At 38.6% G+C, this 25,759-nt stretch overlaps 1 protein-coding gene across 13 annotated transcripts in view; it reads right to left on the reverse strand.

Annotated features, from left to right (window-relative positions):
• Positions 1–3,740: 3,740 nt before the first annotated feature.
• NAALADL2 (N-acetylated alpha-linked acidic dipeptidase like 2) overlaps positions 3,741–25,759 on the reverse strand; it is a 409,871-nt gene continuing 387,852 nt past the window's right edge. For 12 of the 13 annotated variants that reach the window (XM_038145641.1, XM_038145644.1, XM_038145647.1 and 9 more), the window contains one exon: positions 6,306–14,435. In XM_038145641.1, the coding sequence (XP_038001569.1) occupies positions 14,237–14,435 (199 nt within the window). In that variant the 3' untranslated portion in view covers positions 6,306–14,236. Of the gene's footprint in view, positions 6,280–6,305; positions 14,436–25,759 lie in introns of those variants that run through there. The other variant, XR_005257965.1, reaches the window with a different exon arrangement.

Below are 25,759 nucleotides of genomic sequence, written 5' to 3' on the forward strand. Positions count from 1 at the left end.
CAAGGAGTCTGCAGCTCCCACTCATAATCATAACATTTTGTGGGCTACTCTGTAATAAAACAGTCTGAAATCTAAAAAGACAAAGCCAAAGTGAAGCCTCACCAAACCCCTCTGTGAACAAACCCCTGCCAGCTACCTTAAAGTCTATTTCTTTTCTAAATATAATTGGTTTTTGCTTGCATATGCATGCAGGTGCATTGATACATAAGATACTGATTCCAGCTACTTTCACAATTAAGCATTTCCATCTCTGTTACTTAAAAGAAAGAGAATTCCAAAAGTTTCATTGTATTAGCACCCTGCCTGTGTTTCAGTTTCACATGTTGATAAAGGCCCTCAGTCACTCTGAGAACTGCAAAGAAGATGAAAATTCTACCAAATGGAATCAAGATCAATTTTGACAAATTGCTTTAGTTTGCTTAATTTAAGAATAAAGGCATAGGCACTTACTTGAATAATGCTGTGTCCTGAGGACACTTAAGCACATGGAAAAATTTAAATTAGTTTGAAGGATCTGCTTTACCTTACCTGGAGTGGGGTAGTATTTCCTCTTATAATTGTTATTCTACAACAAATGTTGCCAGGGCTGCAAAAGAACAATGAGGAAGATTTTGTTCTCTCTTCTGAGGAAGGCTTGGCAGGTATCAGATGCTGCTGGGACCATAAAATACTCTTATCTTGTGCTATTTAAGCAAACAGTGACCTGTCCGAAAAGTGCTGCTCTCAAGGACACTTCAGGTATAGTGAAATGAAATTTCAATGGTAACAGAGGCAAAAACATTAACTATAAATCAAGGAATCTGTGTAGTCCAGCCTGCCGGGGGGCTCTGACTGGTCTGAAATTTCATGCCATCTTACCAGATTTACAGTGATATGACTGGGTACAGAGTCTGACTTGCCATCTTTGATCCATTAAAATATTCAGGCACATGATTTTCAACTTCAAAAGTTCAAGTTCCCTCTTTCAGAGTCAAATTCATGGTACAAACTCCAGAGTGATTCTGCTGACTTGTAGAGCCTTTCCCCATTTGCTTTATTGCAAGTGGAGTGACTGTGACTTTAAACTAGTGTAATTGGGAGTAAAACTTGGCTTTTTAAGTCTACTTCTATTTTTAAAATCTTCACTGTCAAGTTTCATGAGGTCAGATGTGAAGATGAATTTGTTGTTTAAGCTTCTTCCTCCCGCAGGCAAAAAGCTTAATCATTTTTTTCTACTGACCTTGTCTTGTCTAAAGATGAGTCAATGAATCAAGTTATGAATGATATATCATGAATAAATGATTTATGCAGGGTCAGATCAAATATGATGTATTACTTAGGTCCTTGAGTATTATTGCATATAAAGATTTATCCAAAGTGTCATACAATTGGTCAGGGAGAGAATTCTTAAGTCTTTTTACATCCTCTTGGAAAAAAAAAACCCACAAAAAACCCTCCAGTATATAACTGTTCTCTGACTAGAGAAATCTATCTTGGCAAAAAATCTCTGTCTTTGACAAAGGCATAAGAAAGAGAGTCCAGCAGTCACAGTTCTCTGCTGGAGTGCAGGAGCCCCCAACCATCCCTGCATTTCTCTTTCTTAACAATCTCCCTTTGCCTTAGTCCCACTGTCTACAGCAGAGGAAAATAGAAAACCTCTTTAGGTCATAGGGCTACTGTGACATTGGCCAGCTGAGAGCCCCCAGGGCAATCACACAACACAGCAATTTATTTTCATGTAAAATTTACAAGAGTGGGTTTTCCCCTCATAAATTTACTTACAGGTTCAGAACAACTTTCTGCCTTAGCCTTCATTATATTGATCACTCATTATTGATTCCTAGCAGTATTGGAATGACAAACACCTTCTCTGACATGTGTTTCTCCAAAAAGGATTGCCTTGCAGCAGAAGCCAGTGCCCTCTCTTAAGAGATTTTATTGAAGTAATTACAAATTTGGAAATAGTTCCTTACATGGGCTGGACTGGAGATCCCTGGAGCATTGGCTGAGGCCTGGCCATAACTCTCTGCAAAGAAAACTGGTGCAGAAAAGCAATTTAAAAAACTTCCTAAAATATTATGATGGAAACAAACAAACAAAATGTTCCATTAGCACTCTCAACTTCCTGCTGCTCCCATTCTTGCCCAGTAAATCTGATGGTTTGTGGTGTCTCTTCTCCAATGTACTTAACTCTCCTTCCCAGTTACCATTACTAATTCCAACACTCCCAATACTGGGAAGGACCTTCCAACCACCACCAGGGTCACACCTTAGGATGCCACCTGTTCTGTGTCTACTTAGTGAGTTACCCATCATGGCCAGTTATTTATTTTATTATAAAATTATAAAGTGACAGGCATCAGCACATGCAATCTGAAGCAAATTAACGTATTCTGAAAAGGCTTCTTTCTCAGAAATGCTAATAGATGACAGAAAAGTTGGGTAAATATAGTAATTCTGACAAGAAAGAGTTTGTCTTATCCTGACCAGTTTGTAATTGCTCATGGATGGTGAAGGCTTCATGGAAATAAGAGCACAAAACATGAGAAATGAATCATCTGTCAAATATTTTGCCCGGTATTGTGGCCAGAACTAAGTACCTGCAGTCAGTTTACAAAGCTGCATCAAATTGCACAGCCTAGAACCACCTCCTTGGATGGCCAGCAAAGTAATTGAGGCAGAATTCTGCCAATCTAAAATTGCACAGTTAGGAGGTACAAAGCTGGTTTAAAAAAACCCCACAATATTGCAACCAGTCACTGCAAATTGTTACCACCAAATCTAAGAATGAAGCATCAGTGAAGTGTGCCATGGAACATCAAGTCAAATTCTTCATAAATTAATAAAAACGTTACATGACACAAATTTATGTATTGGATTTTCTTACAGTAAAAAGAATTATTTTAAAAGGTGCCTTTTTATTTCAACTGCTACTCTCCCTGCTATTTTATAATAGTGAATGATAATGAAGTTGTCATTTTACCTACAGGATAATAAATTTCCTTGCTACGAGTACAAGGCTATTGCTCACTCACAGGGCCCTGATTATGTTGTGCTAGGAGAGCATGACAAGTGCTTTATGAATGGCACAGTCCTGAAAGTGAACTCAGTCAGTGCTCATTAGAGGGTCATCCTCCTAGAATTTGAAAAAGTGAACTTCATGCGTGGGGGTATTCTCTAATTTTTCACACTCACTGTATAAGTAACACCTGCACATCAAGGTCTCCCAGCATAGTTCTGCTTCTTCATTTCAGCTAAAGCAGTGATCTTTCACTTCAGGAAAAGCAGTGACACATGACATATGTGGAAACTTACTCACATAATTTGACCATCTTTCATACACAGTCCCACGCTGAGAAACACCTGCCTGTCACCCCAGCTGGAGACAAATCCACCCCTACAAATTCCTGCACTGAGGTCTTTTATTATTCAGAGGAAAAACACAGAATTAGTGTTAGAAATGTCAGCATGTTTGTGGTAGATGCAGATAGCAATCTTCTTTTTTTTTTTTTTTTGTCCTTGTTTCTCTGGATGCCCTATTCCAGTCTGAACTACAGCAGCTTGTTTCTGATGGGTATTACACATTTCAGTGCCTGAATAGTCACAGGGCAGTGACCTTCTCTCAAATTACAACCTGCACATATCCATGCAGCTTGGACTGAGACCAGTTTTTAAATCCAAGTTTCTCCTGGAATGTTATGTAACAATCTCTACAGGTTTACACCATCAAATCAAAAGCTTTTCTCACTCATTTTGACTCTTTAATATTGACACAATATTTATCCATGTTCTTTCACTCCTGATACTAGTTCTTAAACTTTCGTTATAAACTGCATAACCACGTGAACACTTCTGCTGTTTTGATATTTTATATTCCTGTATTTTCAGCTTTCATAGCTCATTTCTGCCTATTCTTTCCTCTTCATGCAGAAGATCCACAGTTCTGATGGGGCACTGTGCTCATCATCTTCCTCTCCCATCACAGCTAGGGGACACAGGACACTGTATGAAACTAATTTGTATTATACAAAGGAAAAGCAAGTAACTGTGCAAGGGAGCAGTTTCATTTTAATTTTCACTGCTTGCTGTTAAAGCAACAAATGTTCAAAGGAAGTAGGCACTGGCGTGGCATTAGTTCTGATGTGTGTTCTCTTTCGGGCAGGAAAACTGACCCTGGACCCAATGGGGTAATTCCTCTCTGCCACAGCACTGACCTCACTCAAATACACCAAAGATGAGCTGCAGGCAGGGGCTCGAAACCCTACTGGATTCCTCTCAAAGTGAGATAGCCAAGCAGTGTCAGAAACATTTCCCTTTGTCTGAGCTGAGCTCCAAGCAGTGATCAGCCTTCACTTGATGTAAGCTGACAGCCTCCAAGGAGTGATCTGGGTGTACAACACCCCAGACACAGCCCAGAGCAGGCCCATCAGCACACAGACACTGAACTTTGTTAGAAATAAGGTCAATGGACTCCTCAAGGTCATTGTACTGAAAGAAATCTTTGCTTTGGTGCCTTTGGGCATCTGCCTCAACAAAGGCTTCAAGGCTTTTTAAGTTCAGGTGTTTACACCCAGCTTACCTCATCCAGCACTGGGAGCATCCATTCCAGTTCTCACCTTTTGGAAGGAAATGGTGATGCAGTTCCTACTAAGAATCCCAAAATCCATCTGGCTCCCAGCACCTCTGTCATCTGATGGGATGAACTGCTGGTGCTGCTCTGCAGAGCAGATCCAGAGCTGGGCAAACAGGCACCAGAGTTGTTTGGGAGAGAGCCAGTCCTCTATCCTGTACTTTCTGGTGCCTCAGAACTGCCCTACCAACACTGCCTCTCCCAGTGCCCAGTGCCCTCCCACTTCTGGCACCTCCAGCCCACTGCTGGTGCCACCAGAGCCTGGCCAGAATCTGCTTCTGCTCCCTTAGGGCTCACCAGCCAGGTACAGAAACACTTCACTGTGACAGCATCAAATTATTCATTACTCCACTCTCGTGGTTACCAAGCCTGCACTTCATGGAAAAAGCAAATGCCCTCATAATTACATGATCCTATATGCCTGAATCCCACATGGATCTCTGTGCTATGGCTGGATGAGAAATTCATTTCCTCACGCCATGGCAATCTCAAGGTTAAAGAAATCTGTGAAAAAGATTGGATATCTATAGCTTCATTCTCTTGGGAAATTCTCTGTTCTATACCAAGCTTGACTACTTGGAATGCTTATGTGTTAATAAATATTCCTGCTCAGATAGGCCTTGGTGAGAGAGGATAATGGTCTGATCTCTTGATCAGAGCCACAGAGAAAGATATTGGTAGCCAGGCAAAACCCCTTTTGTTTCAATGCCATTTTTCATTAGTATTGACTTCCACAGGTCTATTAGCAAGAATCGAAAATCAGGGAGCTACCTAAAATTGGTGGCTTTTATTTTCATGGCACAGGTCTACATGGCTTAAAGGAAACATATCCTGAAGAAATATTTTTTCACAAATTAGTCTTTAACATTACATGAGATATTCCATTCAGAGCTGCACTTTGTGGTGAATTGATTTATCAAATAAAGTTAACTATCTAGCTGTATTAACAAGATACTCCTTCTATTTTTCCTTTCAACATGGTGAACAGGAAAGCAGTTTCAAAACCAAAACCCTAATGCTACACAAACTGGAAATAAAATTTGGAAATACACATTCTTTTACAAGGGCACTATTTCATTACATCTCTCAAGTGCATTTTAAGCACACAAAAGCCTCCAAGTTCTCATATAATATAAGCATTGAATTCATATTTTCATGAGCTAAAACCCACCTTATAATCTCTAGACCTCTGAACTACATGAAAAAAGCCAGATCAACTTTCATATAATCTGAATAGTACATATTTTCAGAAAAAAAAATTTCTAAAAATTTTCAGGACGGACTGGTTTCTTCCTTCAGATAACACTGAGGCTGTTCAGCAGCTTTCTTTTATATATTTTAGGAGTCTTACCCTGAATACTGTGAGTTTGATCCAAAGTCTGTGACTGGTTTCCAAAATCTATGTTCTCAAAAAAAAAACCAGGGACAATTTCTTCCCACCCGAAAGACCAATTACCTGAATATCTACATATTGGTCTTTCTACATACCAGCACCTAAAAATGTGGATAATTCAAAGTTTACCTGTCAGTAAATTATCCCATCCCAGCTTCTGAGGTTCTGTCTAGCTATTTTTTTCCTTCCTTGCCTTCTTCTTTCTTCTCATTATGCTTTAATGCCCTGGGATCTCCATTACTGCATCAGCAGCTTGAGAGGCATATGCTACAGCTTACTGGCAGAACCAATTATAAATAAGAAAGAAAAGCAAACAAAAAAGCAAATGAATATAATTCTAAACCATTCAGTGCAATGTACATTATACACATCTTCATATTCCAGTTTAATTTCTGACAACAATATAACTATGCAAAAAACCATTGTCTAACTCACTCTGCTTTCACAAAATGCCTCTTATTGAATTCCAGCCCACAGTGCCTTCTGTACAAACACTCTCAGAAACTCCAAAAATCATATTCAGAGCACAAACAAATAAAATGCACTTCTTAATCAAAGTATGTAGAATCTACTTACATTAATGGCCAACATTCTCTTTTTATTGCACTATGTTATAAAAACACAAATTGATACAAAGTAAACTAATTTTGCAAATAAGCTGTTTTATTCAGACTCAACATTCTATAAAATGTTATAAAATCAACCTTTCATTGCACATTTCCACATAACATGATATTTATTGGTTTCCAGAAATCACTGCATCAAGTTTATATTATTTCATGGTCAAAAAAAAAAAAAAAGTAGTTACTTAATATTCTGCATTGACTAGCTATCATTTTTGGCAACGTGATTTTACTACGTGAAAATGTAGAAGTGGATGGAATGACAGAGTCCTCACTCAGGCATCTCAAATTCTGTGTCAAGGCTTGATAAAGGTAACACAACTTGACAGCTGCTCTTTTGCATACAAAAGGCAGAAATACTTGCAAATTCCATCTGAGTAGGTAAACTCTGCAAGGTGCTACTGACAAAAAAAAGAACCAGTTTGTGTTGAGACCAGCACGGCCACTGATAACAGCACCTGAGCAATAATCTCACAGCCACAGCAATGAGGACTCACAATACATTACCACACACCTGGGCATGAATGCAATGCTAAAAGCTGCCCTTACACACAAGAATATTATTTTCCACACCTTGCTAAAACCTCCAAAAGTATCTGTTTCAAGTATCTTAACTTGTGCTTGCTCACACTGTATGCAAGCAGTTAAGATGCTTGGATGTGAAATGTTCACTGAATTCAGTACAGCTCCTCTGGATAGGGAATCACATTCATTTTCTATTTGTCTCAGAATACCAAATCACAGCATGCGTGGTAAGAGTATGTTGGATATTAACTCATGTAAACTGCAAATGGAAAACACAGGGAATTTGTGTTAATCTTATTTGTTCTAAGTATAAAATATTAAGGATTTTCTTATTTCCCCTCTAGTGGGTTCATACACAACAAGATGTTTCAGCTGCTGAGAACATGAAGTGAGACTGCACCAAAAAAAAACAAGCAGTATCCAAAACTGTTTCAGAATCCTCAGTGTACAGGCTGAAAACACCAAATGTTTGGGAAGTATTTTATTTACTTTTTTAAGGATAGGGGCATCAGCAGTTTCTGTAGCAAGTTCACCAAAAAGTCAGACCTGTCCACCTCCTGTTGAGGTCACTCACACTGGAATCAGGACTGAGCTACACGAAAGCAAAGTGGGGCTACAAGGGACATTAATTAAAAACTGGAAATGCACTGAGAGCTCAAACCCTCAGCATGCCACATACCTGTGCTAAGAGCACTTGGTATTGCATTGCTCTGTCACCAGCATGGTCAGGGGAGTACAGCCTCAAATGGGAGAAAATTAGCAGGTATCTGAGAAGCAACTGAAAAAATAAAAATTCTCTTCAATTAGTGCCTCAAAGCATCACACTGCACACCTACAGCTCTGCATGGTGAAGGCAACTACTCTAGTACATAATAGCAGATACAACAACAGTCAGGAAAGGACCTTCTTCCAAAGACCATGCTTTGAAATTCCACTCAATCCCATCGAATAATCCAGGGCTGATCACACGAGGTGGTGTTACATTGTCTGAACACTTGAGAAGTGCTCCATAAACATTAAAGGCAGCACACATTTAAAAGAAAAATAAAGACCAAGACTTCATTTTCAAAGGCTTGCTGGAAAATGAATCAAAGAGAAGCCTCTTAGATAAAGCCCTATTTTTTTTTTTAGATTAGGCATATGAGGAAGCATACACTACATTTACACAGCAAAACTGTTGTTCCACACCTTTATTCTGATTAAATTTCCTAAATTAAGCCCTTGTATTAACTCCAACCCGTGAAATTTATAAAAGTATGACTGCATTAATCCAACATTCATAATAGGTATAAAGTTAATTCTAGATTATATCACTTGTACATACACATTCATCTTCTGCCCTGTGGGCTTACTTAATGTTAACCAAGAGTCTCCTCCCAATCAAAAAAAAAAAAAGTAATACATTCTTGCTTGTAATAATCTATGTTGAGAGATTAAAGAAAATAGACTAAACAGAAATAATTGATCTTCTTATACCAAATCTTGTGTGGAAAATCCATTAATAGTGGCCAAATTCTGCTGACCTTGGTTCTGTGGAACCCTGGTAAGTGATTATGGTAAAGTCAACCCTGTTGGAAAAAACAGTCCAGTAAGGTCAGTAAGACTGAGGGGCAACATAATCCTTTTTGCAAATCCATGCAGGTGTACATTTTCTCCAGTTATGACAAGTGTGTATGAGCAACAGTAGAAATAACCAGCAGCAGTGGGATTATAATTAGGAAAAAAACAGAGGCTTAACAGCACCATAGTTTTAGTAAACATGCAGTCTAATTTAGATATTTTTAAAGCCTTTGCTTCCCAAATGAGTATTCATTATTCCCAGGCTCAAATGTGCATGTTCAAGCACAGGTTTGTGCATGTGCCTTTAGTCCTTGCCATCTTTAATAATGTAAAACACTGTAGGACAGCAGAATTACACACAGAAGTTTGGTTTGTAGCCAACATGGAGAGAATGCTGGATTGCTCCTGCAAGATCAGAGAAATTCTTTGCTTAGATACTGCCTGTTTTATTTTGTGGACAGGTAATAGCAATTCTGATTCTTTGTCTATAATTTCTTATTCATCTAACTTCAGAATTGGATTCAAATAAACATCAAAGGTTTATTTCAAAACTTTCAAGATTATCACCTTCCTACACTGCTACTTTTGAGGGAATTTCCTGGTCCAGACATTAGAGAGAAAGAAGATAGGAAAAAAATCTGTTTCCATTCAGTCAAGCTAAAACTGAAAACCTGCTGCTTACATGTACTCAGAAGTGAATACTTTGAATTTAACAGATGATGTCTCCTCACACTTTATCCATCTGGATCTGAGCAGGACTTTTCCACCACTTTCAGCTCTTTATTATGGTCAGCTGTTCCAGGAGTAATAATTTAAACTTGAGGGAGGTGAGTTGAGAACTGAATGGGGAACAAAAGGCATGACTGAGATCAGAGAGAGAAAAGAGAGGGATTAACTTGGTGGTTGGCAAATTAAAGGGGAGCTTAAGAAGTGATAAGGAAGCAGAATGGAGACAGAAAACTAGTGGGAATGGCTGAAAGAAGGTGGTGAGGGATGGGAAAAATCATCACATTGCAAAAAGATGTGAGAGAAGGTGAATGTAGGGGACTGGAGAGGATGGTGTTAGAGGGAGAAAAGACAGCCAGAGGGTTAAAGCCACCCAAAACTATCACTACATTGCTATCCAAGCAATTTTTAACATCATAATAACATGTAGTAGACCACAAATATGTTTGTCTTCTGTATTTGAGACATGAACTTGTGCTACTGGAAACCCTATCTCAAATTTTGTAGATTCAGAGCTCCAAAACACGACACCTTACTTTGTTTTGAACACTAATAGTACAAGGCTAACTGTTTTCCAAACTCAGGTCCCAGGCATGTTGAAACGAGATTTTTTTCCTATCACTCACTCTTCTGGGACTGGTGTGACACTGCTGATATGAGTAACAAAGTGACAAAGGGAAAGGACATCTCCCACACTGAGCTGTTTTGCTGGGACAGCCACGCAGAGGTGCCACTTGTGAGTGCCACAGATCACTGCTCCCAGCACAGGGCCTGCCAGGGAAATCTGAACTGCCCCTTGGAGAACACAGACCAGACATCTCTATAGCATTTGACAGCTTTGAAAGCCAGAATGAGCCATGCAATTATCCTTTCCACTCAACACAAGTCTCAAAGATCTCAAAGTCTGGGTAGAGTAGATGCATTTATAGCCACGTATGTCCTGATGAGGTGACAGCCTCCTAAAGTACAGAGAAATCCTGTGACTAGGGACCAGGGACTGTACAAAAAACCTCAAAAAAAAGACATTAGCTTCTATGGCTTAAAAAAAATACTTTATGGCTTGAAGGACAAATCTCCTCATACAAACTTTCCAACATATTATACCTGTGAAATCCTAGAGATGGTGTCTGAGAGTTTTTGCTAGAAGAAATGATGGCTACCTTTGGAATGCTTGCAATTAAAATAATTACAATAATTTAACAACTCAGAAATACAGGGAGAAATTTGGAGGAACTGTTTCTACGGAAGAATGAAGCACTTTCTCTGTGAGGGTGACCAAGCACTGGAACTGATTGCCCAGAGGGGTTGAGGAATCTCCATCCCTGGCAGGTTTTCCACAGTAACCTGAGCACAGCCCCTCCTGGGAGGCTGTTTTTAGGTGACCCTGCTTGAGCAAGGAGGTTGGAATAAATGACCTCCAGTGGTTCCTTCTGCAATACCTGAGATTTAACCTTTCCCCACCTACTGTTGCAAGAACTGAGGTCAGCTGCAGTGCCTCCTTTCACATCTCTAGACTGAAACACTTTCCTAAAAGGGAGGTGAGGCTGTGCAAAGCATTTGCTAATTTTCTCACATAATTATTTACATCTATGTTTATCTAGATGTATCATATCACTGCAAGTAAATTAATATTTATACAATCTTTTTGAAGACATAAAGCATCTGTGTGTTTGCATATTCACACAGGTACTATTTTTCTTGGATGATAAAAACAATTCACTGCCTTTTTTAAGGTTAGTACTCAAAATCCAGCTCCCATGTACTTTTTATTCATCTGCCTTGATTATGCTTTTTTATGGACTCTTTAAAATACATACTAATAAAACCTTATTGGCTTTTTATTATCAACTGTCTCAACATACAAATATTGCAGGCTGCAGGGATTTTGTGGTCACTGTGAGCATGACTCTAGATTAAGGAGCAATCAATACATTTGTTATACTGTCTCTGGCAGTTGATGCTGCTGAAAAGCAGCATCACATTTTTAGTATCATTCGGGCAATTTGCAAATGTACTTCTGCTTTAAAGGGTGCTCTGTTTATTCCAGTACAACACAGGAATGAAGTCAATCTGGTAAACTGCTATGATTTACTAACACCTTCCTTTAGCTGATGTTCCACAGCTGTTTGGGCAAAAACTCTATGTCAGAAGCTCACTGGATACTTAGGACTTTAACTTGCTATAAATTCCTTGAAGTCAATAGTTAGGATTTAAAAATCAATGGGAGGATATGGCTCAAAAGTCCTTTTTTTTTTCCAAAGCTATAATGGTACAAATATTATCACTGAGCACTCACTTGTATGTAAGATCTGAACATTGAAATAAAAGCCTTCAAAAGATCTACAAGGGTGAGATACATTGAAATCAATGCATTTAAGTCCCTAAATAGCTCATCTGATTCATCTCACCAACAAGAACATCTGATTGTGTCTAGAATAGACAGACATTTCCAACAGCAGCGCTTTTCTAGTGGAGTACTTTTAAGTCTGTTATTTTGGAAGTGGTTACAGAAGGACATTAGTGAGAAAACAAGATAAATATTTTATTTTGGAATTACAGGGTTGAGAAATCATCCATGAGAGATATTGCTTCCACCAGATTTCACTGGTTTTGCTGAGTACACTTTGGTTGCATTAGAGGTGGGTGTGGTGGAACATTCTAAAGATGAGGAAGCAGTTATTAAATTCACTTGGTAGAGTAAACAAAGGTGTTAATCTCTCTTTTGGTCTCTAACAGCACCTGACCCTTTATCAATGAATCCCATCGAAGGCTCCACAATGAGGCAGCACTCTAAAGAAATTATGTCACTTAATGAGATGTTAGAAGAGTGGTCCCTGTCACAAGCACAATTCAATTGTAGCATGCATAGTGCATCCCCAAATCCCCAAAATAAACGCACAGTTCAAATGTGGATATTCCACCCACTTAAATCTTACAATAATAAAACCGACACAGACAAGATGGTGAACCTACATAAACAATATTATTCTCCAGAAGTCAAATTCTCTCTGCACTAAACAGAACTGCTGCCAGCATTAGCAAAAGAATCATCATCAACTTTGCTGATCAGATGCCAAGGAAAGCTAGGAGGTAATGATGTCTTGAGTCCAGGCAGTCCCACTGACTGGTGCTGAACCAGTTCCCACTGCAGAGGCTGCTGTACAACTCACAGCTCTGCCTCTGCTCAGTCATACCTTATGAAGAAATGTAGGAACAGCACAGCTGTGGGTACCCAGTCCTGGGCCACTGCTTGGAGAGACCCCTTTGGAAACAGAAACCCAGATCTGTAAACAGCTCATTTCTTGCTATGTGAACTTTTTAAAGTTTTTCACCAAATTGTGCACTCAGAAATTTTCCTGAAGGCAATTTTTAAACATTAATACAGACACTTCTTCCATTTTCATTCCAACCTGAAATGTTCCTGTAATGTTTACATGGCAAACTGGATAACAATACATTTAACATTTCCATCAAATAAATTATATTTAAATTCTAAGTATCTATATAAAATTAATTATTTAAGCTCTATTAAACCTAGAATCATTTGAGACTGTAAAACCCAAATAGGGCTTAACAATTTCAACTGTTTATATTATTAAGACCTGCAGTTCTCCAATGGGTATAGCATCCCCTCAGAGGATACTGAACCTCTTGATCCTTTCACACACAGATTACTTTGGCCAACAGGCAATGGTGTGATTAGAGCCTTCCACCAATGGAAAAGCAGATTTGCATTTCAGCTCTGCAATATGCTTCACCAGCTTGTGCCTCCACACTTGAATTCCTGGTTCTACAGCAGAGAATGGATGTATGTTTTCCTTGTGCTTTTCTGACAATGACCCAGGTCCTAGATGTGAGGCCTGATGGAACAATCCAGCCTGGAATAGCAGGTGGTGTGACAAAGAGAGATGGAATCCCAAAACTCTACCCAGGACTTGGAGGTCTTGCTTTTATTTACAGCTCTCTGGAAGTTCAGAGACCTTGAAGTGGGATTTTTTAGCAATGTTTGGTGAAAATTTTTAAGGCCTCTAGCCTTATAAAGACTAGGCAGTTCTTTCATTTAACATAAACATTCAAAGGATTTTTGTGCAAGTGTAATTACCAATTCACACTTTTCAAATTTGAAATCATCACAAAAATTTCCTCTCCAAGAAACATCAGAGAAAACAACTCTTTATTTTCATACAGAAATGGAAGAATCAAAGTTTATCTGTATTCTCAGAACTGAGGTATTTATTGTTCCACAGGAGTAAAGGTGTTGGATTGCACCTGTAAAGGTGTTCTGTGCATTTCCACTCCGGTGCTGGATACCCATGGAAACACCACATCCTTCAACTACTTACTCTGAATGGAGTAAGGAAGAAGATGAGCTTGCTGAAAACATTAAGAAACTCAAGCCAGGTTTTTCTGACAGAGGAACTCTCCCCTGGGTGCACATCTGGGGTGTCTCAGAGCCAGGGCTTCAGCATGTCGCAGGACGTGCTTGGTACTTCGCATGATTGAGCTCTTAGCCATAAAAACATATTTTACATACAAAAATACAGCAGATGTCCTTCCAAAAATCATCTCTGAAGTGTTATTCCCTCTCTTTAGGTTTTATACATTCAGGAACAGGCATTTGAGATATATTGTAAACAGTGCAAAATACTGTTTTACATTTCTTAAACCACGTGTTGCAGTACCTTTAAGCGCCAGCTGAAGGAAGGCTGAGAAAGGTTTGATCCTCAGAGCAATTCTGGTCCAAGCTGAAATTTTGTTTAGAGAGTTGTAAACAAATGTCTTAGAATGCAGAGAATCCTCTCATTTCTTTCCAGCTAAGGCAGTCTCAAACACATCAAGTCCTGCTTTGAAGTAAACCTGAGCTGAATTGATGCTGTTCAGCACCTCTGACAAGGCTGCCTGAACGGTCTCATTTGACTGATGTAGTTTGCAGTGCTCCAGTGCCTCCAGCAGTACTGAAAACTGGCTGGTCCTGTCATCCAGTCTGTAAAGAATATTTCTGAAAGAGAACAATGGAGAGAATGGTAAGATTTTTACTCAAAAACAATCCATCAGATGCCATCAAGAAACCCTGCAAGTATCAGCCACAGCTTACAGATGATACATATTATGCACAGTAAAGCTGACCCATGGCAGATTGAGAGACAAATGCATATTTATTATGCCTCTATAAACTGAGTTTATTCACTGAACTACATGTTCTTACATTGAAGCAGTTACTAAATCTATCAAAGAAGTCTCACATTCCTCTCCGACCATTCAAGTTTTTTATTCAAAAGCATAAGCCTAGACCTATCACACCCCTCATGAAGGATTTTGTGTCTCAGATGAATTCCATTTATTCCCCTCTGAAAAGGGTTTGGTTACTGCTGTGAACCCTCAGCACAGGTTTGGTTTTGTTTTTGTTTTTCCTATCTGCTCACATTATTTATTTCACTCTTCAGAGGTGAAATTCTAGCTGCATTGATGCCAATGGTAAAATTCTCCTTGCCTTCAGCAGAGACTTTATTTCATCAATAATCCTTTGTGGTTTCAGAACAAGGGTAACCCATCTTTAATGTCCCATACTAGAAGAAAGAAACAGCACACACAGCTAAACCCTTGTGAAACAAAATCTGTGTTTTCCAGTAATATCTGCAAAAAATTTTAATGGTTTGTAGAAAAACAGATGCAAGAGTATTGTGTGATCCCTTGGAAATGTTACTTGTATGAGGTGGGGAAGGCTCAGAATTCAAAGCTATTCAGTGATTTTAATGGGACTCTTTGAAGCAGGCTATAAATGTTATCCAAAACCAGGTGTAATCATTACACTAATTAGAAGAGCACATAAACATCATAAACCTCCACCCAGGAGCTCCTTTGATTGCAAACAGAAGTGAACAAAATTTGAAACAGGAAAGCTACAGTGATTTGGTGCAGGACCTCATCCTTAAGTACAGGACAGGTGTTCAGGGCAGGGGAGAAGCTGTGTGGAGAGCCCAGCAAGAAACAGGACAGCTCCCACACTTTGTTAGTAACCTAATGGCACGACAGAGCAGGCCAAATGGCAACTCCAAATTAGTAATAAAACTGCCAGGTTTATTTACAGAAGATAGATGAATACAGAAGTGCATCTTATTCTATGCATCACCTAAGTGCAACTCTGCCTGGGGGAAAGGTAGCAAAGTAGACCAATAAATGACACCACAAAACACCCACAATCTTTTGCCGTATTTTCCAGCTTTAAAAAATGTTCTGAATGAAAGGCCATTTTTTCAAAGATACGCAATAATTCCTGCCCCCACGAGGCAATTTTTCAGTCTATGTTTTCACCCCCCAATATTGGGTAAACATCCAAACCCAGCAGTGCGCAGAAGGAATTCTGAGTTTTTCATCCCCTGACAGCAATGCATCCAGACAGTTCAAGGGGTCTGCAATGGAATGCATTGGAGATCTAAACAAGAGAAGGGAAAAGGGTTGGATTTCAACCCTGCAGCAGAAGGACAGTTTAAACAATAGGCCATCACTGCCATGGACCATTTAGACAGAAGCAGGTTAGGAGTATGTGCAAGAACAGCTCAGTGGGGACAGAAAGCCCCATCAAGAGAGCAGAAACAGGCAGATGTGGCAACAACTTCCTCAGCTTGCACTGCAGCAGCCACAGGAGCACCCCCTTAGCTCAGAGCTGATGCTGCTGTTCCCTGTCTGTGGTGCAGCTGACACCCAAAAGTGACTCAAGTTGGACTGTCCCAAATCAGCCTCTGTGACACAGTAAATGAAAACTGTGTATGTTGAGAGCCAGATAAATCCTTGGTTGGTTGGTTTTTAAGGATAGGCTGTGCTATGGGAAATACTGCATTTTTCAAAGCAGGGATTGAGTTTGCTCCCTCAGTTCAGGGACTCCTGCTGAGATCAGTGCAAGCAGAACCAGGCTTTTGAAGAACTCTCCTCTATAGTTCCTGGAGTTCACAGGGAGAAAGAAGCCTGCTCACAGCCCCTCTTTGAGCACCTCCAACAGCAAGGACAGTGCTAGAGATAATCACATTTCTTTCTACCCTCAGGAGAGATCTGTTTGCTGGTGGCTGAGAGAGTTTGACTGAGCTGGAATTCTGCTCCAAATGCCTACAACACAGGTGCCCTGATCTGTGTTAGGATCCCTCTATTCCTTTAGTTAAATTTATAGAAACATCATAAAACAGCAACCATCAGCAGAGCAACACTGACTCAGAGTGCCAGAAACGACTCTAAAGAGAGGATGGTCTGAACATTGGAATATTTGGGGACTGCTGAGACAATGTTTGTGCTGAGTAGGAACAGACCTCATGTCTTATCATCAAATGGGCTCTAAACAAGGCAGACAAGCCAAAAAAGATGGTTTAGCCTGACATATAAGGCTGTTAACACAATTTAAATCTACTGCCGTGGTTTTGGAATCACTGGTGATTCCACAGTAAATACACAGGACTGTGATCCAAGTAAAAACAAGAACTGCTATCCCACCCCACCTGAATGCAGGGCAAATTAGTGTCTGATGAGAGCTTAGTTGTTTGATGAATGAGACAGTCTACTGTCATAACTTTAAAATAATATCTTAACTTCTGAAACAGTAATATGACTTCAAAATAGCTGATTACATAGTACAACAGAACCTCATTCATATTTTTATCCATGCAAGTACTAATAAGTAACATAATACAGCACCTGGTTTTTTTCAACTTTTCTGCTAGGAGTTTTCACTGGGATCTTGTATTTTCCAATTACTTATCTTTGCTTGGCAAGCCATGCCACCCCTTTGTTGCACAAAATGATTTCTCTCTTTATGCATGTTCATGAGAGTCAATTTATACAAGTTTACTTCTTATCTCTGTTGAAGCTTCATCAAATGAAAAAAAATGGTCAGTTCAGTTTATTACTTCCAAGCCTTTACAAGTCAGAAGAGTGTTTCATTAAAGATTACACACAGACTGAAAAATAAACCCCAGCTATTTCATTGACACAAGGTATCACCATGTGCCCACAACATGCAAAATGATAGCAAGAGACTTTAATTTACACTGTGAAATTCAATTACTTAAACATTCCTTAACACAAATTGGTTTTGTAGCCTACACCTCTAAAACAACAATTCCAGCCTCTGGCCTAATTGCTTAAGTGTCTATCTTCATCTTTAACTATTTTATCTTATAAATATAATTCACACAGTCAGCCTGACCCCCACAAAACAAAAAGACACTGCTAAACAGAAAACTGCAATACATTATTGATGATGCTGATGAAATTACAACACACATCATTCATCCTAATGGGCTTGTTCCTATGACACATCCCAGTGACCTGAAAAGTGGAACACTGAGGTAGGAAACCCAATTAATAACTTCAGGCAGTACCACTGAAAGAGATAAAAGGGCTACAAACAAAACAAACAGCCTAAAAAAAGTAAAGAAACTATAAAGAGAGCCTCTACTACAACTTTTATAAATTCTTGGCAGGCCTAGGAACACAAGCATTCCTGACCAAAATAATGCCACGAAATGCTGCTCTACATGACCACAAAAAGGAGGCACTGTCACACCCACCAGACCAGAAGGAATTTGACAAATTCTTGAAAGACAGCTCTAACTAGAAATATATTGACTTTAACACAACTTCAATATTAGAGAAACTGGACAGTACAAGATGAAACAAGATTACCACATTATTCTTGTCACGAAAAACAATTTTTTTAGCTCACAAGAAAATTTTGTCTGTAGGTAATGTACAACACAAGATGAATTATTCAGGCACTTACAAACAGACTCCTATCTAACAGCCCACGTTTGAGATTTTGAAAAGTAATTATTAAATCATTAGGACATGATGGTAAGTCTAGTGTCCCACATGAAATGAGTGCAGGTTTTCTCTGCGGAATCACAGTAAAACTGTTTAGAGATAAATGCTGTGGGCAGCCTCTGTCTGTTCCAGTTATAACACAATGTGTTATGACTTCAGCATCCTCACAAACTCAATTTTGTAATTCCCTGATTTGTTTTTTCTTGTGCTCTCCAAGGAAAAAAAGAAAAAAAAAACCAAAAAAAACACCAAAAAAAACAGAACAAGGATTCTCTGAATTTCCTGATCTCCTGATACTGTTCAATTTTGAATGCACTTTTCTTACATTTAGGAATCTGTTTTCATTCATGTTTGTTAGACATAAAATATGATTACTTTGGTAAATAAATAAATGCACTCTAATAACAATATTTATATGTTGGGACTTCCAGTTCCATGCAGTGGTTATTCACTGTGGGACATAAAAATGTAACAAAATTTTCTTCTCAGGAAACAGCACAAGAAGATTTATACTGGTTTATTTATACAGATTTGCACCTCAGAAAATTTTGCAGTGACCATGCAGAAAGTTTCCTTTCTTCCTCTGGGATCCTTATCTTTGATCACCAATGGCTGTTCTCCTTTCCTCTCTTATTTTTTAAATCTTTTTGACACCCACGTGCAGTTTTGTTATCTTACCTATTTTATTTCACAGCAGCATTGTGGCAGAAGGTTTATAATTATAAAATTATAGCTGCTGGCCCTGTAAGATTAGCTTTTATCAGGAGGAAATACATGCCCTGGTGAAGTGCCATTACATGTCATTAGAGCTGATGCAGAGGAACCCCTTTTTTTTTCTACAATGCTCATTCCCTGCTGGACTGAAAGCTGGAAGTCTCTGGGGCCATGGGATGGAACAACACACATGTGGCCAGGGAACATGGGGATGTGGCACCCAACCCCTCAGGGCAACTCTGCTGTCAATGTCACCTCTCCTTCCCTGCCCTAAGTCCCCACAAACCCAGCATGTCATTTTAAAGGATCCTCTGTTTGTAATTAGTTGTTCCTAACTTCTGTTCCCTACACATCATCTCCTTTTTTAAAGAGCCATCAACTGCCTTCCCTTAGTGCTCTCATTTACAGGCTGCAGATGGTTCCAGCAATATATATATATATATTCCAGAAAGTGATGTATTTAAAATCATGAACACTCAGAGGTGAGTGTCTGCCTGAAAGGGATGTATCTGCATGTCATCAGCAGCTGATAAGCTGCAGGTAATCGAGATATCAAACCCAAATAAAGTCTAACCAACTGAAAGGCATTTCAAAGGCATCGTTATGAGATAGTGGTAAACCAGACACACTCTCTCCCTGCTAGATACAAATTTATCTTCCATAAAAGACAGGCATTAGGACACCTCTAATTGAGTCAATTATGGCAAATGGAGGTTGTGGTAAGCGGGCATGAACAGAATCCTGTTGCGACACGGGACCACAAGGAGGCAATTATTCCAGGTTTGAGTACATTTCTGAGAGGTCAGATTTAAATAGGGTTTCTTTAAAAAATTAATCCTGATTTTGGCAGCTCTATGAAGTGTCTCAATGCTTGGCTTGACTGCCTGCCAAATAAACAAAGGGAAAAAGAGAAGCCAAACTGGAAGAGTAGTGGCTTACAAGATACATTACCTTTTATTTCCCTACAGTTCTCTTTGATTACAGTACTTTTTAAAGGTAAGGGATGCACTGTCCTGAAACACACTCATCTCTCACTGAAGGATCACTAAAGCCTAAGCTAACCCTAACTCTAGCCTAAAGTTTCAGCTGGATGCACCTTGACAACTTTAAATCTTTGTGAGGGTCTTGAGTGCGCCAATACCAGATTCCAAAGCACATGTAGGAGCATTCAGAATCCCAAAGAGAAAGCAAAAGGTCTATTAAAGAATTTAAGCCAAGAAAAGTTGCTTGAAGACTTTTTTTATGACCAAAACTCAACATTCACAGAAAACATTCACTTTCATTTCTGTTCTGAAACGTGTAAGGAAACTACTCTTTTGATAATTAAATATCTTGTGCCAACAGAGAAGACTGACATAAAGCTAACAATTCTAAGCTTGATTTTCTGATAATAGGACAGTGTTTTGCCATGGTTGAGATAAAGGAAATACTAAGTCTTTGACAACCTGTAGCCAAACTTTTTCACTTCTGTTAAATAAACAATAATTACACCACTTCCTAATTTCTGTGACTTTTGATAGCAAACAGTGTCTAGTATAATATATAATAACCATGAATAAATGGAAGCTAGCAAGTAGCAGATCATAAGAGGACTGATGTTCTGGAACAGCCTCAAGTAAAAATAATGGAGCTAAGAAGCCTGACTAGCTTAAAAACTGAACTTGAGTAAAATCAGGCTGCAATAAAGTATCTATTTGCCAGTGCTTAACATCAACATTACCATGCACTCACAGTTTTTTCTCTTGGTGAAAATTTGCTGGGTTTAGGAGCTGATTTCTTTCTTGCTCTGGAGTAAACAAGATCAGTATGTAAGGAGCTTCAACAGTACAGAATGATTTCACAGAAGTGAAATAAAATACAAACAGGATGCATTTGTTCTTCAGAAGTTGCCAGTCACCATTTATCACTACTAAAGAGCAGTCCTCTGATTAGGCAAAATTTTCTCTAGGGTTTTACAGACATTAATTAAGCAACTTTATGTAGAAATTCCTGAAGAAGCCACAGAACCCACTATCACAGACCCACTAGAATCTTTGCCACAGAGCTTCCAAACCCTGTATGCAGCGGATGAGAAAATGATGTATACCCCATGGAGATGTAAAAATTCCTTGAAAATCCACCAGCACTTTTTCTGTGGTTCCTCAGAACAAGGACTTACATTTATACTTAAAAGACTGATGATGCATTGAACAAAATTGATATAACTGTTATTTGCTGGCAGCAACTGGTATGAAATATTCTTTGTTAAATTTCAAATTGTGTAGCTGTTGGTAACAAATGTAAGCATGTTGTTCTTTGAATGATTTATGCTACAATTGCTTTTCAAGTGAAAGAAACATATGCTTGTGTGAATGATTTGGAGGAAACTATCTGTCTTTTAAGGATGTCTCAGTCTGAAACACTCGAATTCAAAGCAGATGTGCTACTATTTTGAAGAACTTGAGGGAAGTCAATTAATAAAATTATTTCCAAATGGCTCACAGCTGATGTTCTGATGACTTCATAGGGTTTTTTATTTAGAAATCATGTAAAGCATCCTCTTCCTGAGAAGGAATCCCATTCCCAAACAAAGCAGCAGGCAGTGTCCAGTGCTTAATGCAGGAACTGGCTTGACCTTGATCTCCAGCTCTGATCCTGACTGGGTTTATCACCCTAAATAACTCTGAGCCACGTGACATGAGACCATTACCACAGGTCATTATCATAAGAGTTAACGAGGGATAAAAGATTATGTCATAATACATTATACATCTTTAAAGAAATGCCCAAAGTTGTAGCATTATTACCTTCTGTGGCAGGTACACACACAAAATTAACGCTTCTTTTAAGTCCCAGTTAAGGTAATTTTCCTGTTAATGATCTCATGAACACATTTCTAAGCTCTATTGCCTGGGTAATATGTTAGTGGGGGAATTTTGCATATTAACTATTTTCCCAATAAATTCCATTTATTTTTGTACTATATTCAAGAAGTGTTCTTGGCTAATATTTCAGCCATATATGGTTGAAATATAACCACTCATATATGAGTGGTTCTTATCTGTCATGATCAAAAAAGTGAATTCATACATTTCTTGGATCTAAAAAATGTTACCAGTCCTACTGTTTATAATAAATATAAAATAATGTATAAAATATTAAGTTTCTGTCGGATTTAATAAATTATTCAGAATCTAATACTTTGTATAGCTTCCTGAGATCACAGCAGATTTTTTTTTTCTGGAACTAAATATTCTTGCCCTATTTAGCACCATAAGTGCAGACTAAGCAAGATCTGCCAGCAAGGGACATGGAGTGGAGTTGCATGCTAACCACAAGCCTTGCTGGAGGTTGGCATGAGAGCTCTGCAATGGGCTCACAGAGCAGCTGTGACAGGGCTTTTACAGTCAGCACAACTGCTGTGAAATGGGCTACAACACCCAGTGAGGACACAGTCTTGTCTTCAGAACAAGTAATGCTGGGTTAAGTTACAATGTAATATTTATTGGGATCACAAATATAATGGGTCTGATGCATTGCACAGAGAGAGCTCTGCAAGTATACAAATCAACCTAATTAAAAAGATGGAAGGAAATTCATGAGAAGTACATAGAGGAAAAATAAATTAATATATGTAAAACCAGGTTTCCCTTCATATCAGGGAAGTGAGAAATCTGTTTTCAAGCCATGACATAATCCCTGATTACAGAGGTTTTCTGCTTTTGCAGGTGTAATGAAAAGATTTTCATGTTCTCGGTTTAAATAATCTTTAAAGTCTGCCATAATTACAGCTCTGCAGATGGCTAATTCAGTAGTATTTATGCAGCAAATGCTCTTTAAATAGTAAAAATTTACAAGACAACAAATACAGTCATTAATTCGTGGCCATTACATGTATCGGTGAGTCTAAAGGATAAAAACATCTCCATTGCCAATCAGATGGATCAGGTGTTTTGAGTATGACTATCACTCAATTTATGCATCTCCTCAGTATTAAAAAAGGGCATAATTCAGCATCATTATCAGTCATGAGAAAAATAATAACCATAGCATTTGTAAGAGTATTATCAGCCTAGTAAATGCTACTGGTGTGTGCTAGGAAAAATGTGCTGCTGCATACTTACAACTGCAAAGACCACAGTCACACTGCTCAAACACTGTAAAGTTCAAAGGAATAAGGCAGAAGAAAATGGGAAGGCATTTTGGGTGTAAAAAATACATTTGGGCAAATGCTTATCAGAGAGAAGGGAGCTGAACAACAACTGCAGAAATGAGAAATACCAGAGAAGGATTAGGGAAACAAGTAATGCCACTGTTCATAACTCCATTTATAAGCCATGAAAAAAAAAATCATAGAAGAAAATGAGTTGCAAATTTTGAAAGATGCAAAATATGGGGGTCAAAAGTCAGGTAGGAAATCATTGCTATGTTGGAAGACAGAAATTCATTTATTCTGACTGAATGGTAAAATCTGAGGTACACTGTTCTACAACCAGCACACAATTCTTTCCTTCTCCCCCAACATAATTCTAGCATTGTATTTACAAATTGCACATGGCAGATAAAAGAGACAGAACATTAGCTACTGCTGCCAGCGAAACATGAATTATTTCAGTATTTCCCACACTAAGGATCATTGACACCGTATCAAATCATTCTCTGTTCCACATAATACAAAGCAGAATAATAAAAATACTCCATGCATTTGGTTCAGGTCAGTCAAAAAACATCTCAAATATTACTACAAAGGAGACAGCAATGTTTTCTACTTGGAGTCATAAATGAAGAATTCAAAATGAAGAAACAAATCTCCAGAGTTTATACAACGAGACAGAACTACTGTCTTGGGTAGAAACTCTGGGCTGGGGTTTTGTTTTATTTTGCAGGTGACATTGCACTCCATGTTTACCCATGTTACTCTTTAAGATTAGCAGGATATTTGCATCTTTAATGCTCATCCTCTGCAAATCCAATGAGCAGATTGTTTACAAGTGGAGATATAATAAGCTCTTTAATTTTCCTACTAAACATATCTCTGGAAACTAGACTCTTAGGGCATGTGTATTTTGAAACCTGAGAATCTGCTGCAGTGTACCAGCAAAGCAGAAATAAATCCTGTAGAATATACATATGTCAGGAATGTACATAACAAATCTCAATCTGAAAGGAAAATATTTGTTCTGGTGAACAACACACACTTGAGTGGCACGAGTTCAGCAGCAATGCAAGTTGCCTTTTTTGAATGCTACTGAAAACACCTTTTGACTGTTCTTTCATTTCATGATGTCAAATTCAGGCTGCACAGTCTATCTTTGCTTACTGCCAGTATTTTGTTCAGTGCATTAAAATGCACCCATTTGTTGTAATTCTTTAGCCCAATGAAGTGTTAATGTCACACTTGGGTATCCGTGATAAAAAAGAAGCAAAAGGAAGAAGTTTAACTGATACAAATGAGCAATAAAAACTGCTGGAGGTCTTTGCTGAAGACACAGATTGCTTTCAAAATCCTTGCTTTTCACCTACTTATTACTCAATTCACTCAATTACATCTATTAGACAAAGCACAACCACCCTGTGAAAATTCCATAAATAGTGGTGGCAGATGCATTGAGCCTTAATGGACAGGATAAACTTGGCATGCTAAGATAAAACACTTAAAAGAAAGATTTTACACGTATTGACTTTGACTTTCTTATAAAACTGTTAAGAGAACTGTCAGTCAGGACATAACTGATCCTTAGGCAAGGGTCCATTAAGAATAAAATGCACCTAACTGGAGCAGGAATGACAGCCTGAGCCCTTGTACACCTCTTTTTGGCTTTAATTTTACATACTGAAGACACAAGCTGTGATTTTAATGACTCTCAGGTTTGAAAATTTTGGGAGAGCATCCCAGGGGACTCTAGGAAATCCTGTATGGTTACTACTGGATTCATCTGGTATCAACAGCATACCTGAAAATGAGACCTGGAGCTGAAGAAATGTGACACTTCCACTGAAACTGGAGATCTCCCTGCATCGAGTGTGCCATGCCTGATACTCCATGAAGTTTGCTTTATTATCTCATTTTTTTTCAATATTATTGTGCACTGAAGAGCTCTGCCTTCCAACACAGGGAGAGGCTCTCTGTGAGCACCTGAGGAGTGCACACACAGACCTGACAGATGCATCAGGCTGACAGGTGGCAGAAGCTGTGGGAATCAGCAAATGTAAGAAGTACGACAAAATATACAAGGAACAGGGAGAACCCTCTTACTGAGCCTAGGCAAACACAAGGTTTGAACTCAGTATTTCTGAACATCAGGAAGATCCACACTGCGTTGCTATCCCTGATATTTGTGTCAGTGTTTTGGTCAGTATTTCTGTAGAGGGAAAAGCATGCAAAAGCATGACATGATCAGTATTTATGGAATCTTTTTATGGCTCTGGTGAGGCTGACCATCTCATGGAGAGGACAATATGTTTCAATGTTGTTTCTTTTCCCTGTACAGTGCCTAAAGCAACAAAGCTTCTGTTTGTACATTAACCTTGTAGATGCCACTGCTGTGTAATCTATGATTATTACTTTTAGCAGCAAAATATGATCATCAGAAAACACACAGAAATGTTCCACACAAGTGTACATTGAAAGAGTGGAAAGCAAGAAATATCTAAAGATAAGAAACAGACAGATTTCTACTGATTATTCCATTAAAATAATGGCAAATTATAAATCCAAATAATTATCAGTATTATGATTATACTATGAGAAACAAAGAGAAATAAATGAGAAATACCAACAGCAATCCTATTTCATTCCTAGAAATTTATTCTGGAAATAGA

This window comes from Motacilla alba, chromosome 9, assembly GCF_015832195.1.
Source record: "Motacilla alba alba isolate MOTALB_02 chromosome 9, Motacilla_alba_V1.0_pri, whole genome shotgun sequence".
NCBI lineage: Eukaryota > Metazoa > Chordata > Aves > Passeriformes > Motacillidae > Motacilla > Motacilla alba.